Below are 17,587 nucleotides of genomic sequence, written 5' to 3' on the forward strand. Positions count from 1 at the left end.
GATGAAGATTTTCATGAAGCAAACAGGTGTACCGTTGTTTTGTAGCAGAAATGCTTTTTCCAGCAGGGGGCCACATCATTGTATACATCTAAGTGATGAATCTTAGGGCTTCAAAGCATTTGCCCTGTAACACTGCAAAGTGGATTAATAGGAACCTGTTAATTTCACTTGCAAAATTTGCTTAGTTTTTAAACTTAATTTTCTCAGGAAAGGCTGTCTGTCTGTCTGCCTCCACCAAGTGACTGCCGAAATAGACTTCATCACAATCCAACAAGGTGTAGTGAACGTAGAGTATTAAATTTCCAAAAGTTTCATAAAACATTCGAACAGAGGAAATAAATGCTCTTAGCGTCACTGTTGTGACTCCTGTGTGAGCTCTTTCTTATCAGATCACAGAGAATGGGTGTGAGAGAGAGAAACTTGAATGCCTGAATCACGAGACAAACTTCAGGTAGCTCTTTCACCCTTTCAGACACCCAAGTCAACCACTGTGAGATCTTCAGACTTCAGGAAGCCAAGCTTATAATTTACAACAATATTTGCTCTCTGTTTGAGCAATAACCATTCTATGCTTACAAACTTCATTTCTGTATCTTGACCTATTCCACAGTAAATTTATCAGCTTGACATTTGGGATAACATTTTTTTAGACATCAATGTTTTTTCTTGTGTTACATCTTGTTTGTTTTAATTTGCTTTGCTTCTTTTGCTGAAGTCAAATGAAGTTCAGGGAGTAGTACTTGTTTCTGTTATGGTGAAAAATAGATTGTGTGACTTTGTGTTGTCATGTATTTTCTTTATAAGGAGAACAGGGAAGCACAGAGTTCATTTTTGCTGAGTACTGGAAATGAAGAACTGAAGACTTTCTCCTAGTGAGAAATACCCAGCTATGTCATTCAATAAGACTTGCACCAAAGAAACTAGATTGTCAACTGCTTTTCTTCTTTTGCAGCCTCTGACAAATTCCCTGGTGTTACTGGATTTACTAGCAGAAGAGTCTCCCACCCTGCCATAGCTGCTTTAGTGTTTACAGTAATAAGTCTCATCGTCTCCTTTGGTCTGAAAAAGAGACTCTCACAGACTCACTGGGGAATGCATACCTTAGTGACTGTCTTTGTAGCCATGTCTGAACTGCTGATGTCTGTTCTGTTCAGTGTTTACAGTTTGCAGAAGGGTGCACTAAGTGTGTTAGAGGTGCATACAAGCCTAGTTTTTTCTTCATAGAATGGAATCATAGAATTGTTTATGTTGGAAAAGACCTTTAAGATCATTGAGTTCAACCATTAACCCAACACTGCCAAGTCTACCACTAAAGCATGTCCCTAAGCACCACGTCTGCAAATATTTAAATACCTCCCAGGATGGCAACTCTTCCACTTTCCTGGGCAGGCTGTCCCAATGGTTGACAACCCTTTTGGTGAAGAAATTTTTCCTAATATCTAATCTAAACCACCCCATAACCTTCCCCAGTACTGAGGTCAGGCCGACAGGCCTGTAGTTCCCCAGATCCTCCTTCTGGCCCTTGTACATGGGTGTCACATTTGCTAACCTCCAGTCAACTGGGACCTCCCTGGTTAGCCAGGACTGCGGATAAGATGGAAAGCAGCTTGGTGAGCACTTCCCCCAGTTCCTTCAGTACTCTCAGGTGGATCTCATCCTGCCCCATAGACTTGTGTGTGTCTAGGTGATGTAGCAGGTCACTAACCATTTCCTCTTGGATTACGGGGGTTCCATTCTGCTCCGTGTCCCTGTCTTCCAGCTCAGGGGGCTGGGTATGCAGAAAATTACTGATCTTACTACTAAAGATTGAGGCAAAGAAGGCATTAAGTACCTCAGCCTTTTCCTCATCCATTGCCACTATATTTCCCTCCTCATCCAATAAAGGATGGAGATTCTCTTTAGCTCTCCTTTTGCTGCTAATGTGTTTATAGGAGTATTTTTAATTGTCTTTCATGGCAGTAGCCAGATTAAGTTCTAGATGGGCTTTGGCCCTTCTAATTTTCTCCCTGTATAACCTCACATCATCCTTGTAGTCCTCCTGACTTGCCTGCCCCTTCTTCCAAAGGCCATAAACTCTCCTTTTTTTTTAATGAGTTCCAGCCAAAGTTTTTTGTTCAGCCAGGCCAGTCTTCCCCATCGACTCATCTTTTGGCACATGGGGACAGCCTGCTCCTGCACCTTTAACATTTCGTCCTTGAAGAATGTCCAGCTTTCCTGGACTCCATTGCCCTTCAGGGCTGCTTCCAAAGGACTCTGTCAACCAGTCTCCTAAACAGGCCAAAGTCTGCCCTCCAGAAGTCCAAGGTGGCAGTTCTGCTAACCCCTTCCTTACTTCTCCGAGAATTGAAAACTATGATTTTGTGATTGCTATGGCCAAGATGGCCTCTAACCATCACATCACCGACAAGTCCTTCTCTGTTCATTAACAAGTTTGCAAACAATTTCAAAGTAGTTCTCTGACTGTTATAGCAAAGCACTGTAAAATGCATATACTCAGAGCTGAGACCAGACATAGGACAAATTAAGCAGCTGCCTGAACCATGAAATTAACCTCTACAACAGCATTTACCACCTCTGTCCTCTTTCATTTCTCCCAACGTCACTATGTACATTCAGTTTGTTTTTCTGCCCTCCCCCCCGTATTACAATTCTTCCTCTCCTGTGGCAGGATTGACAGGGCTCCTACCAAGCACTGAGCCTCTTGTCCTGGGCTGACAAAGTTCAGTTTTACTTAAACTTTGTGAGAACATGATAAACACCATGATAGCACTTTTCTGAGGCAGGTCTGCAAACAGCAGACTATGTTTATAGCTGTGCTAGAAATCTGTGTACTAAGTACCTACTAATCCTCAGCATATCCATATAAAACAGGATATGTGCTTGCAATCTGGGCCTGACTGGTCATGACTTTGGATGCCTACTTAAATTTTTCCATGGGAAATACCCCACAGTCATACACAAACACGGTTCTTCTCCCCTGACATATAAAAGATTTTTTGCCAAAAGAATTTCTTCAAACCTGCTGTTCTTGTTCTTCTCTATATATTGGTGTTTTCTAAACCCATCTGCTGATTATAAATAAAGTGCTGCAAGAATTACAATTTGTTTCTACAAGAGCAATATTCTGTTTATTATATGTTCAGGTGGCACTCCTCCCAAGGCTGAACTGTTTGCTGAACAGCAATGTGGTTGTTGGCAGTGCTCTGGTACTGTTCTGTTGAACTTTAAAAAGCAGGTTTTAAGCATAAATCATTTATTTGACAGCATAATTTTCTCAATGAAGCTTTTAAGTAGGATTCCTGAAAGCAGTATTCTTATTTGGATTTTCTCATGATCCTATAGAACCAGTTATTTTTTCTTTGCTAGTCTAGCAGATGGGACTAAATGGGGCTAATCCATAAAATGTCTCAGGTTTGGGGAAAAACATGTTTTGTAAGCCCAGATTCTTAACATATAGCTATACACCATGGAGAAGAAAGAGAAATGCTGACGAATGTGGAAAAATGATAAAGCACAGCTCAGCAGACCTTACCTTTCAGTATGTATATATACGTATAAAAGTCAAAGCTGTGTTTTATGGTAATTTTTAATTCTGTCTTTTCACAAGATGCAAGCGCTTGCTCGCAACTGTAGTGTCCTTTAAAAAAAAATCTGGAAGTTTCAACTGTTAATCATGCATGCAGATTATTATCCCTGTACATATTTTTCAACTGTGCTGTTCTTAATGATGAAAATATGTAATTAATTTGTTTGTTAATCCTTTCATTATGTGATTTTCAGTCTTTAGTTCAGAAGAGAATTCTGAAACTCTTCATTGTGCTTTTTATTTTCAGAGACTAACGTGCCCATTAAATGTCCTGATCAATGGATGTCGTATGCTGGTCAGTGTTACGTAATTCACAGGGACCCCAAGATATGGAAAGATGCCTTAACATCTTGCAGGAAAGAGGATGGGGATCTGGCGAGCATCCATAATGTCGAAGAGTACAGTTTTGTTATTTCTCAGCTTGGGTACCGTGAGTATTTTTTTACAATAACATAATTATATGTATACTAAGAAAATAAAGAGTATGTCTTACCTATTCATAAAAGGAGAAGACTGTTTAAAAATATAATTGTCCTGATCACAGGGTACAGAAAGACTTAAATTTTAAATTTAGAAAATCTTTGGAAGAAAAATACCCAATAAGAGCACAAAACCCAACCAAAACATACAACCAGAGAAAATCTGTGGTCAATGTTGTGAATTGCATCAACCCCAAACTCTTATTTCTTTGGGTCTGCTTCTGTCTCCTTTTATACAAATTAAAACAATTTTCAACCTTTTCAGAAGCTGGAAGGGACAGTTTGGGAAGATCTGGGCCCTATTACCAGCACTGCAATGTCCTTATTTTTTCAAGTCATGCTGCTTGTGTTTCTTCTGACAAAGGAAGCTGTCTGTCCTAGTATGTGGATTCAGATGTGCCCCAGATTAAATATGGTGCTTAGGTGCTTCGTTTCTGAGCACACACTTGAGTTGTTGCAAGGCAAGTTAGGCTACAGATGCTGCGTGTTCATTACGGGAGATGCAACCATGCTGACACTGAGGCAATTTTGTAGTTGCTACTGCTTTACATGAACCTGATCTTGCATGTAGGATCAGTTACTGCTTTTGATTGGGGAGAAGCATGTTCACACCTACGTATGCTTCTTTGCAGTAACTGATCCTATGTGTGCTTTTAGTGCCAGGTAAGCGTGTGTTAGCTTATTCTTCACTGAAAGTGCCGTAAGCTGCTTTGATCTGCAGTGTAACAGCAGTCTTGGAGCGGCAATCATATAATAGCTGATATGTTTTAGTTTTGTATCCTAGCCAACTCCATGGCAGCTTTGTGCTTGTCCTCACATTCCTGAAAGAGTGATTTGTTGGTCTTTCATGAACAACATGAAACTTTTACTCTTTCAAAGGAGATTATTAGGAAAGGTGGGACATCTGGACGAGACACTAGGACATTTGAAAGAAGTTAGGTGCTAAACCAAATTAGTTGTATTTTCACTTTACGCTTTGGAAGTAGATTATTTATAGTTTAATGCCTTCTCCAGGGTCCTTTCCTGAACCAACTATGCTGCACTGTTTTTGTAAAAGTGAATGTTTCTAAAAGGCAAATAGTCCTGAAAGAAACCAGGCTTCTCACATATGGCACACTCAGTGCAACAGACTATTTTGAAAGCATTCTTTTGAGAGGAGTAAAATTGGAACAACGAAAGAAGCCTTTTAAGGCAATTTATGACAGTATCAGATTACCCTTGTTCATCACTGAGATGAGAACACCATGTATTGCAGTGCCTAGAAAATCTTGTCTGCATCAGAACTCTGCTGCAGTAAGTGCTGTACAGAAGGAACAGAAGTCTGTCTTTGTGCCAAACAATTCACAGTCCCATGATAAAACAAAGGAAGAAGGGGTACAACGAGATGAGTATTGTCATAGCAGCCGAGCTTTTATTGTCGTCACCCACAAAGGAGAACTTTGGAGGGGAACATGAAGAAGAATAAAGAAGTGCATTCTGGAGGTTTACACAGAAGTCCAGCATGTGATATAACACAAATGTGGCCCAGTGCATGTCTGAGAGAGCAGAAAACAGCTTATTTACAAGTGGCTGGGGAAAAAAAATTCTTGGTATTTAGTCACCCAGCTTTAGAGATGATTGCAAAACTCTATGACAGCATTTCTTCTTCAGAGGAGAAAATATTATGTAGGAAGAGGCTCCACAGAGCCAGAAATGGCTCTTGGCCATTTCTGGTTTGCATGGCTTATTTAGATGACTTTGTACTCATTTTGTTGAAGAATGCTGTTTATTGTTCATTTTACCACAGTGTGAGCCCACCACAGTAGGATCTCTGGTCATGGATGAGGCCTCTGCTGTGCTAGGTGCTCAATAAAGAGAAAGATTTTAACAGATAACTAAACAAAAAAGAAAATAGAGAGCATGGATGGCAGTAGCTAAGAAGGGAGTGAGAGCATGATGGGCAGTGGAATTGGAACAGGTTTCCATTTTGGTAGCAGAGGAGAGTGTAAAGGAGGGTACTGAGAAGTGATGTTGGGGGACTTCTGAACATGAAGAGCAGTCTGGAAGAAGAGGTCAAAGGGCCTGATGTCCTGTGAATCTCAGCCCTTCTTACTGGAGGAGAGCTGGTATGGACAGTGTGGATGAGCTATGAGGGCTGATCGTACTTAGGTATAATAAATCTGGGGGAGACAAGGGAGGGAGAGAGAAAGGAGAGTTGACTCCATTAAAGTGACATGCTGGGAGGGTGATTTTTGCAGCAGCTTGGTTGGTCAAAATGTGAAGCCTCCATGTTCCTGTAACTAGCAGATGGGAGAAATATCACAGGAGAGTTTTAAGTTGTGGGGGTATGTAGGAAAACCTCCACCTACAATGTGCTAATCAGAAAGGATTGCCTTGGGGGCAATGCCTTTTAACAGTTTTACAGGCACTTCTATTGCTAGTGACTGCAGCAACAGAAAAGAAACAGTTTCAGTTCCATTGAGAGACCCACTCTGGCAGCTGATGGTTTTTTGGGTGGGCTTACAATCCCATTTTTAATTTCCATGGGTGATTTCATTGTCAGGTTGACTGTGGTCAGTCTGGATAGAAGATGTTAGACTTACAGAAGAAGGCAAGAACTGTGATAACAAACTAAACAGGAAAAACCTCTGAGTGTAGTAGATGGGTTGAAGAAATGCAAGGGCATAAGTGGTGGAAAAAACTGTTAAAAAGTAGTCTCCCTATCATTCATGAAAAACACATAATGAGTAAGTTCTGGCAACCAAGTAATTAATACTCTGCTTGGAAAGACTGCCACCCAAGGAAAGGACTGTGCATGTAGTTGGTCAGTGTGATCTGAGTCATAGTGCTGTGGACCAAAGGAAATACCTGCTGCCTTTGGCTTAGTCTGGATGACAGACTCTGAGTAATTAAATAATAATTTAAAAAATTCCCATTGCACTGAACAACATCATAAAATCTCTTCTAGAGAGGAATACCCTTTGATGATGATGGAGTTCAGACTGATTATAAATGCATAAATTTTTAATCCTCCTTATTCAAATAGATTTTTTCAGAACAAAACTAGGTATGAACATTATAATAGCAGTGTTAGAGTGGAGGACTTTAAGCACAGACAAATAAACCTCTAAGAAACAGCTGCTGTAAAGTAACATCCCTGATCAGTCCTGTACTTCCCTTCCAGCCAAAAACCAGCAGTTAACTCCATTAACTGCAAACTGAAAAAAGTTCAACAACTACATGAATTTCATTTTGCTCTGAAATAAAACAAAATGTAGGAACACATATAATGGGAAAACTTGCAAGTTCTCTGGTTGTCAGCTCTAAAAGACAGGGCTAGGTGTCTGAGCATTAGAAAAGAGGGCACTTCTTTCTTCACTATGCCAAAGGTAGGAGGAAAAGTGGAGGTAGCATTTTATTTAGGTGTTTATTCGTATCTGGTTATGAGAGTTTTGAGCTGGAAAAAAAGACTGAACATAGATGTGTTGCAACATAATTCCACAAAGAGAGTATTTTGCTTGTTTTATAGAAAGTTAAACACTCTTCTTGTATTGCCACTAGAGTGAGCGGCCTTTCCTGGTGACTGGACTGGATGTATGAGGAATGGTCTGCCCTCTTTTTGAAGCAGGGAGCCTTAATTTCCTGTGACAGCCTTTTAAGCTTCCTGAGAAAAAAATATTTTTTGTTCCATGAAGATAAAAGTTCATATCATTTAAAAGGCCTGTTATCAACCTTGTTAATCATCTATTTTAGAGCCAGCTGATGAGCTGTGGATTGGATTGAATGACCTCAAGGTTCAGATGTATTTTGAATGGAGCGATGGGACACCTGTCACCTACACCAAGTGGCTTCGTGGAGAACCCACCCATGCAAACAACAGGCAAGAGGACTGTGTTGTTATGAAGGGAAAGGTAAAGTTGTGTAACTATTGACTTGACTATCATATTATTTCATTTATCATTTGGGCTTTTTGCTATGCAAGGGTACAAAAGTAAGGGGTATTACTGTTTGAAGCAGCCTATTTTAGAGTCTTATAGGTGTTACTTTTTTGAGGAAGGTTCCCTGTTCAAGGCTGCCAGAACGTTGTTTTTGTTGACTTCCCTGAGAAGCAGGCAAGTGGTGGCTTTCCTTGAAGGCAATGGCCACTCAAGATCCATGTGTCTGGATTTCAGTTTGTGCTTTTTTGAAGAAACTTTTAATTATGCTGTGAGGCTCACAAACATGTAAATGCTTTTCTTCGGGAAGCTGCAAAGACATTTTCGATATGTTTGGATTTTTTCTGCTTTGGGTTATTTGGGATATACAGCTACCTTAGAAATTGCAGTCGCATTTTTAAAATGATGTTAGACAGAAATACTATCTTTAGAAGAAAACAGAAGTCTTAATTTGCTTTTTCCAGGCAAAGTTATAAATCATGGGTCTAGGTGGATTAGATGTTATGCTTATATCTGCACTGCACGTGAAGAGCTGTGAGAAAAGTGGTTAGCAAAGGCATTAGTGGCAGCCTTTACTGAGTGACTGTATATCTACAATTAAAAGGCTGCTTTGAAAATGCTGCCTTTTGGAATATGGCAATGATTGATGACCTAGGTTTACTACAGGAACTGAGATATTACCTGGTATAAAAGTTAGTCTGTATTTGGTGTTGCAAAATGGTATTTTTCCTCTTTCTGATAATTAAAAATATTAAACTTATCCCCTCCTTTAGGGTTTACCTATTTTATCAGGAGGAAAAGTAGTATTTACCCATACCAAAGGCATTTTCTTATTTTGCAAAATTAAAACTTGAGGGTTGTACTTTTGGTAAGTGCAGTTATAAATTGAAGAGTAGAACTAAAATTTTTTTCTCAATTGGCCTAAACACTACACAGAGGGTGCCTCATAGGGCAAGCCTGTACTCAAGCCCCCATAGGCCTAGTTTTTTAACTTGCTTCTCTTAGGTGCAAGGATCAACAGCAACAGTGGCACGTGTGCATGCAGCTGGTCCGTGTGTCTCCATCGTTCTGGTGCATAAACACTCAAGTTCAAAACTTGAGGTTGAGTGCAGTGGGAGAGGGCTGAGCCGGCTCTGCAGCCGGAGGAAGCTGTAGGGGACATAAAGGAGTTAGCAGGTGTGGCACTAGAAGAGGGTGAAAAAGGGACCACATAATCAATTCCAGGAAGGAGTAGGGAAGAGAACTAGAACCGCATCCTTGGGAGAGCAAAACTGCGGTAGTATGTATCTGCGGAAGAGGAAAGCCTGTGTAGGGTGTAGCACATTAATCTCCCAAAACTGATCAGAGCTATGTTGTTCTGTGTTTGTGGAGGTGTTCTCTGGCTGGGCCATAGTTCAGATGAAAAGTTTCATTGCTGTATGAATTTATCAGGGAGAAGGAACTTCATGTCCAGTCAGATGTCTGGAAGTTTAGAATTTGATGTATATTTTAGTGAAGAATTTTGCACTCGTCAGAAACACGGATAAAACTGTAATCGTTTAAAAATTCTTCTCCATTGGACATGCTGTGGTGAGAAGAGTGTAAATGTATAATTCTTCCATGGCAACCAGACCATGGTGCACACTGTAATTGAAAAGATTTTTAAGCGCCTGAGGATTTTTGTGCTCCATTGTCTGTGCAGTGGCTATGCCAGTGCTGGTTGAGGATTTAGCAGATGTTTTGTCTAACTTACAGAATTATAGGGTCAGATAGTGAAAAGAAGCTGAAGTCTCAAATGTAAGGGTCAGTCAACTGAGCCAGTTGCTTCAAGGAGTTTTATACTGGTCAAGGCCAGAGCACTTGCTCAGGAACACGCCACTGCACATATCTGTAACTATTCTTGCCTCCTTGTAATTGAACTGCTTGTGTGTTCCAGTGGTTCCATCTGGGCATATACTTCAGGACTTTATGGACCATAAAAAGTGACAGTGAGGGCATAAGTAGGAATGATGCCTATTTTTCCATCCATTTCCTCATGCAGTAGGCTTCAGTGAATGGCCACATGGAAGTGGAGGAAAAACCCTAGTAGTAGGGTTGGTAGACCAACAGTGCTTCCTTCAGGGCTTGGCATTGCGGAGTGGCATGAATTTACTCCAGACCTTGCTGTTCCTGCCCTGCACCAGAGGATACTGCTAGGCCTAATTGCAATCTCTCCCTTCCTAACCTTTCTCTTAAAGTATTATGGAATTACCTAGATGCACCTTTCCTCTAATCTTGCAGAGCAGGCAGACCAGAGCCCATGTCTGGGATGACGAGGCAGGTCCAAGGTCAAGTCAAGTACCTAAGTCAGGATCAGGTCTGGAGAGGGTAACCAGGGTCAGAGACAATCCAGTGGCTGCTGGGCAAGTCCATAGTGACAAGGCAAGTCCAAGATCAAGCCAGGAAGACTGTTCAAAGGTCAGGGTCTGGATCAACCAGGCCCATAGCCAGGTATAGACATTGCTGGAGCTGGAGACAAGTACTTCTGTTACAGCATGGACAAGGATTGAAGGCCCAGGTTGTCTGAGCTTAAGTGGAGCCCCAGGGCCCATGGGCAGGCAGGTGGTTGGAGGCCCTGAGAGAAGATGGTCGGGGCCATTGAGGTCTCTTGGTGCCCTTAGGCTGCTAATGGAAAGTCAGAAATTAATTATAGCAGTAAGGCCTGCAACAATGCCATCAAAAAGGACTTCTATTTATAACAAGCTTGTTCATTGTGTTATGATTTTTGCCTGTTTTTCATTGAATTTGGTGGTCATAGATGTGGTTTTATTTGAGCTCCTCCTTCATTACATTGTCATTACTTTTAATTTTAATGTTACTCCATACCTTTCAGACAGCGATGCAAATTAATGTGATACAAATTTGCTATGATTCAAAGAAGCTACAATTTGTCCAGTTTAACATTTTGAAAGGGTAGCTGTTGACATATGCTATGCTTTAGCTTTTTTACCATTCTTTTTGATGGGAATACTCTTTTGCTTTCTATACCAAGTAGTAAGTCAGACTGGTTCAAGGCTAAATTTTAAGGGCTTGATGCTTACCATCAGATCAGGTTTTCCCTTGGGTTCAAAAGTCAGTAATTTCTATTATGAGAGCTATAGATTAAAAGAACACATTTTAGCTATATACAGAGTTTTCATATATGTGACTTTTGCGTGGAAAGCTAATTTTATCGTGGGTTATTCTGAACTCTTTCAAAATACAAACATTAAACAGTTGATTTTAGTAGAAAAAGTAACTTCAGATTCCATGGAAGTTGCGCTAGCCCAGTATCTCTTGGGATCAGCCATCAACTGACCAAACAAAGCATAAATATAAACTGACTTTGCCTGGTTTTTGTTGAGTTTTTTCTACCTAAGTACATACATGGTTCCATTGCAGATTATTTTGGGTTGTTCACCCCTTGGCTGAAGTAATCTGAATCCATAATTTATTTTTATGGAATAAAACCTGCCCTTGTCTATGACACCACCTTCTTTTTAAAGGAAGTGTTTGGGTTTAGTTAGTGAGAAAGTAGGAGAACAGAGAGATATTTGCAAAAGGCAGCTCATAAGACATGGTAAGAAGTCCCTAGAAATTACTGCATGAATTTCCCAGTGAAGACATAGTTATGGGAAGACAGCAAAGGATCTTCCTGCAACTAGAGACCCAAAGCTTCAGAATAAGTTTTCCTGTGTTGAAGAAGTCTAAAGGTTGTGAAAGTTGTGCTGATTTCTTCCAGGTCGGAGTTTTGGGTGGTTATTTGAAGTGCCTACCAAGCTAGCGAGACTGAGAAAGAAATGGTAGGAGATGATGAGACAGCCACCAATGAACTTGCCTTGCAGTCAGCGTAGGACAAAGACACAAGCACCAGCTGAACATCCTAGGGTTCTTCATTGTTGTGGGCGGTAGTGTTGAGCTTTGGGAGAGCTTTTGATGGAAGTGGGGTTTGTTGAGGCTCTTGGGGACTTTGCATATTGTGGCACAAGGGACTGTGTATTACTATGATGGGTATTTTACATTTCTGGGGGAGGGAGGAAAGAAGAAAAAAAAAGAGATTGCCACCAACTGCTATGACTTTCCTTTAACAAAAGTGGAGTCTTTAAGGCATAGGTAAGAGAGTGCTTTGTGCAGGGGTTTCTCTTCCTCTCCCAGTACAGTAGTTTAGCTGTTGAACCAAAATGGGAACATGGTGTGAGGTTTCTTACTTCTTACAGCTGCCCCTGAATGTCATTATTTCTTCTGAGAATTTGTAGTATGAGGAGTAACAATGTTAATTCTAACTTTGACAAGGAACTTGTTTCATCTTCAAAGTTTTATATAAGTATTAACTAAGGAACGTAGTCTTTTGGTGTTTTTTTTGTTGCAGCTGGATTTCTGTGGGGAGAAATGACATCCCCCTTTCCTCCTGCGTGCTTATTAAATCAGTAGCCTTTGTAAAGATGGTGTATTGCTGTCAATTCCAAGAGTTTGCTTTTCAGAAGGATAAATAACCAAAAAAAGTGTAAGTTGATGGTGAATCAGCCACAGTAGAAGTGATGTTGGAATGAGGTCGGAATTCAGTACTGAAGTTGGATCCAGGTTTTGCTTCTTTTAAAGCTAGAAAAAAAATTAAATGCTTAAAAGTATAAAGGACCTTTTTTGAAGAGTAAATCCCACTTGATTGTAATGTTCTGTTCTTATGTTCAGGATGGATTTTGGGCAGACCATTCTTGTGAAAAGAAAATTGGCTACATCTGTAAGAGGAAACCCATGTCAGAAGCTCCTACAGAAGAGGAAACTATTGACATGGGCTGCCAGAGAGTAAGTGAAGAAAAATCTGTCTGATCTGAATAGGCTACTAGGAATGATTAATAGGAGAAATGCCACCTCGGTGACAGATAAAAAGGAAAAATAGGTTCTGTGTTGTCATCATCAGAACAGTTGACCTTCTCATTTCTATGGCAGATGGGATAGGTGATACATACGAATAAATCTAGGCTCTGACTGTGATTTGGCTCTTGATGCTCCCTTTCTTTTTCCAGAACTTAAACAAAACTCAGACCTGTAGTCCGTGCAGCAGACCATTTTTCCTTGATTGGCATTCAAGCCTTCCTAAGGAATTTGCCTGTACTGGCAGTTGCTCTTCAGTTCTGCCTACAATTTTCTTCAAAATTATTTACAGCAGGAAGGGTGTGCTTGTCTACATACTATTCTAAAGGCTTTGCTGTGGTTTCTGGCAATGCTTTCTACTTTGAAGAATTTGTTAAGAGTGCCTGAACAAAATTAATCCATTGTGTTCCTTCTGAATTGCCAGCAGATCTATTGTTTATTTGGTAATGCTCACCTTCTGGTAACATAACACTCGGTAATTCTGAAAAGCCTACTGTAATTTGTTATGTCATAGAGAATCTTACTGGGTTTTTGTCTTCCATGAAGAAATTGCCTTTTCTCCCAAGTCTGCTTTACACAGCTGCAGAGGAAGTCTTTGATGTTTATTCTTTGTATTTGTAAAAGAGTACCTGGGAAACTTAGTTACTTAACTCTTGGAGAAGATAAAGGAATTCTAATGCTTATGGGTGTTATCCTTGCCTAGAGAACTAAGTGCATGCTCATAGAAAAAAGTCTCTCATAGGTGAGAAGTAGAAAATCATCAGAAGAAAATTTTGGTGAATTGTAGCTAGTCACAGCAAACTCTTCCTCTGTAGGCATATTCCCAAGTTAATGATGTTTGAATGACAAAACATTAGAAGAAGAGTGTTAATATTAGTTAGTAATAAACAAACTTGTTTGAGGTGTCATACCCTTTCTGAAAAGCCAAGCTGAAATTTGCTTCTCAAGACCATTCTCATGATTGCACGATGCCTATGTGCTAGTTAAAATCCTATACCAAGTACCAAAGGTGCACAGCAAAGCCTCTCGTGCCTTCATGAGTGGAATGCACTGATTAAAAATTCATTATATGTGGAAAAGTTTTTTATGAAACAAAATTTTATAAAGCTTTCATCCTGCTTGTTTCCAGCCTGGCTTTTTCAGTTCAGTTGTTCCTTTGCCTAATGATTAGCTGACAGTGGTATAAATCAGGTTGGTTTTGTTCTCTTTTTTCTTTTCTTTTCTTTTTTTTTTTTTTTAAAAAAAAAGAAGGTTAGGAAAGCTGCAACATATGTGATCACTTAATGTTTATTTTGACAGGGTTGGAAAAGATATGGTTTTTATTGTTACTTCATTGGAACTACATTTGTATCATTTTATCAAGCAAATCAAACCTGTGGAAGGCATCAGGCCTTTTTAGCAACTATTGAAGACAGGTATGTAAAGGTTTACTTGCATGAGGGGATCACATGAGGATTTAACACCTAGCGTCACCTGAAGATCAAAGTAAAGATTCTGATCTGGACAAAAATCTTGCTTGAGAGGACAGCTATCTGTAGATACAGAACTTCTCACAGTTTTTGCATGCATATTCAAATCTAGCAATTGAGTTTATAGTAAAAATAGGTGATGGCTATGAAGTCAGTATTGATACAGCTGGTTATATCAAGGAAAAAATGTGTTTTCTACTTCCTTAATTGTAGGGGCTTGAGGATGGGCTTTACTTGAGTGAAGGACGCAGAGTCCGATGTTGACTATCAAATGAAAAGATATGGCTCTGAATTCCTTTCAAAAGGTAGTTGAAGTGAGAAAGAGGATATAATTTTCACCTATCTGGTCTTCTCAGAATTGAGCTACTTTTAAAAGATTTAAATATGAAACCAAATGACGATAGAAGTTCTTGGTACCTGAAAATCCATTACAATTCAGCCAGGGTTCAGTGTGTGCTAAATTTCTGAACAAATGGTGCACATTACTGAATGTGGAATATTGGGAAAATGGAAGTTAGGTTTAAGAAACAAACTTATTTCACTTGCAGTTGGCCTGATGCTTTACACTTTCTCTTATTTGTTTCTATATAATCTAAATAGATATGTTCTAGTGTGAAAGCTCTAGCTGTCAGAGCTGGTAGCTCTCTAAATGTAGGTAGCACTGCAGGTGTCATAAAAATGGTTTAACATTAATGTGGTCTTCAGACTAGACCTTGTTAGGGCGAGACTTCTTTTATTTGCTTTGATTTCTTAAGAGCTGTTTGTTTAAACACCATAATGAACAATGACAGGCTTTACTTATTCATAGGTTTGTTTCCCAAATGTAGCTTTTCCTGCATGATCATTTGATCTAATTTGCAGTGTTCCTTAGTTTAATAATTTCATATCATATTACTCTAGCCTTCTCCAGTTTTGCATTTGCATGAAACAAGAAGTCATTAAAATACAAGGTCACTAGAAACTCTCAAAAAATACAGTGGTATAACACATATGTCAGGTTTCTTCTTTCCCACCAATTTCATGTCAGTCCATGAATATGTCCCTTTACTGGACATCCAAAGAGAAGGCAGAATACTCTGGTGTTCAAGCTTACAAAACATCTATTATGTAATGTTTTGTTATGTGCTTTGTTCAAGTAAATCCATCCAAGCTATGCTTTCAAGAAGGTGCAGCAGTAATTCTGAGAAAATAACAAGCTTTTTACAACTTAAAAAAATACATTTAATAGTATTAATTTAATGGCTGTGTTCTTTTGAACAGATATGAACAAGCCTATCTGACTAGCCTAGTTGGGCTGAGAACAGAAAGATACTTTTGGATTGGACTTTCAGATGTAGAAGAAAAGGGAACATTCAAGTGGGCTAATGGTGAATCTGTCTTATTTACACACTGGAATTCCGAAATGCCTGGTAGGTATGGCTCTATACTGCATAATGAGTCCACTGCCCGAAATATATTGCTCACTGCTTGAAATTTTTATTTAATTCCTTAGCACTGACTTGATGATACAATGACTAATTACTCTCAAATATATCTGGCTGCTTTCTCAAGCATGCAGTGCTGTTGCTAACTTCGTGCTTAGTGCTGTGATGAGTTTTTAACGTGAGCTTGGGAAGAATTTTTGAATTGAGATCAGTTTTCTGATTCGTGTCTGTTCTGGGAAAGTCTGTGCCTGTACTATGCTGGAAGAGCAGTTGCTGCAGGCATACTGCGTCTTGCTTGCAAGTCCTGCCTGTTCAGCCATATCTCATAGTACGCTTGCTCACAGCATGTTCTGAGGTGTGTGAGATCACAGCATGCACGAGGCATCTCTGGTCTTAGAGAAAATGGGATAGTAGGAAAGGACAGGAGGGCCAAGGGAAGATTTATGTTTAATCTTTTTTTAGTTAATATCTTTGCTAGAGTAATTGTGATTTCGTTATTTACTAAGTTTTCTGATGAAAACATTGCTACTTTTTAATGTTCTAATAAAATTATGGAGGTAGGAAGTCACTTTGTCTCTGATGTGATCACATTAGAAAGGGGATGGTCATCAGCCTTCAAGGTTCTGGTGTGTTGCATTTGCCTTTCAGGATTCTAAATTCAGTGCCTAGATGCTGATTTGAGTGTGTCAGGTGGAGTGGTAAGGCTATGTAGACCATAAAGGCAATACTAGGCCTATATATAGTGAATTTATTTTTGAAAATTATAGTCAGATTAGACAAATTTGAGAAACTATCTCTAACCACATCTTCAGTTTTAGGGGATGTGGGTTGCAGCTTATGATGTTCCAAGAGTCAGCCACTGGAAGTGATTTGATGTGAGGCACAATTTAGTATCTCAGATATGGATGAACCACAGACAGGTTTTTTTTTGTGTGTCCCCTTCATGAATTAGAATCATAGAATCACAGAATGGTTTGGATTGGAAGGGACATTTAAAGATCATGTAGTGTCTTGCTATCCCTGCCATGGGCAGGGACATCCTGCACTAGATCAGGTTGCTCAAATACCTGTTCAAACTGACCTTGAACATTTCCAATGATGAGGCACACACAACTTCTCTAAGCAACCTGTTGCAGTGTTTCACCACCCTCATTATAAAAAAAAATTCTTCCTTATGTCCAATCTAAACTTACTCTCTTTCATTTTAAAACCATTGCTCCCTGTCCTGTCACTACAGAGCTTCGTAAAAAGTCTCTCTGCATCTTTCTTATAAGCCCCCTTTAAGTACTGGAAGGCCGCAATAACGTCTCCCTGGAGCCTTCTCTTCTCCAGGCTGAACGACCCCAACTCTCTCAGCCTTTCTTTGTAGGAGAGGTGTTCCATCCCTCAGATAATTTTTGTTGCCCTCCTCTGGACCCACTCTGACAGTAGAAACATTTTTGACTCTTTACAGAGACTTAATTTCTGTCAGGATAGCATATGAATTTTTTCTAAATTCTCATGACTCCCTAACTGTTCTTTTGTGCATTCCTGTCTGCAACCAGGAAGAAAGCCAGGCTGCGTTGCCATGAGGACTGGAATTGCTGGTGGATTATGGGATGTAATAAAGTGTGAAGAAAAAGCAAAATTCCTATGCAAAATGTGGGCAGAGGGAGTGACACTTCCACCCGTTCCTACAACAACTCCTAGCCCCCGGTGTCCAGAAGGCTGGGACTCAAACAATCGTATTAGCTTCTGTTTCAAAGTAAGTAGGTTGCTTATTTCTGCGTTAAGGTAGCTTCTGTTTGCTGCACATACATGCAGTAAAAATTGGTATACATATGTCTTACTCTTTCATAAGCTTATT

The 17,587-nt window shown here is 39.8% G+C and overlaps 1 protein-coding gene across 2 annotated transcripts in view; it reads left to right on the forward strand.

The window, feature by feature from the left end:
• The window catches only part of LOC104046212 (macrophage mannose receptor 1), a 63,113-nt gene that overhangs the window by 18,702 nt on the left and 26,824 nt on the right, over positions 1–17,587 (forward strand). For both annotated transcript variants that reach the window (XM_064444729.1, XM_064444728.1), the window contains exons 7-12: positions 3,834–4,016; positions 7,798–7,955; positions 12,666–12,779; positions 14,148–14,263; positions 15,578–15,723; positions 17,283–17,485. In XM_064444729.1, coding sequence (XP_064300799.1) covers positions 3,834–4,016; positions 7,798–7,955; positions 12,666–12,779; positions 14,148–14,263; positions 15,578–15,723; positions 17,283–17,485 — 920 coding nt within the window. The remainder of the gene's footprint in view (positions 1–3,833; positions 4,017–7,797; positions 7,956–12,665; positions 12,780–14,147; positions 14,264–15,577; positions 15,724–17,282; positions 17,486–17,587) is intronic.

The sequence above is a fragment of the Phalacrocorax carbo genome, chromosome 2 (genome assembly GCF_963921805.1).
Source record: "Phalacrocorax carbo chromosome 2, bPhaCar2.1, whole genome shotgun sequence".
NCBI lineage: Eukaryota > Metazoa > Chordata > Aves > Suliformes > Phalacrocoracidae > Phalacrocorax > Phalacrocorax carbo.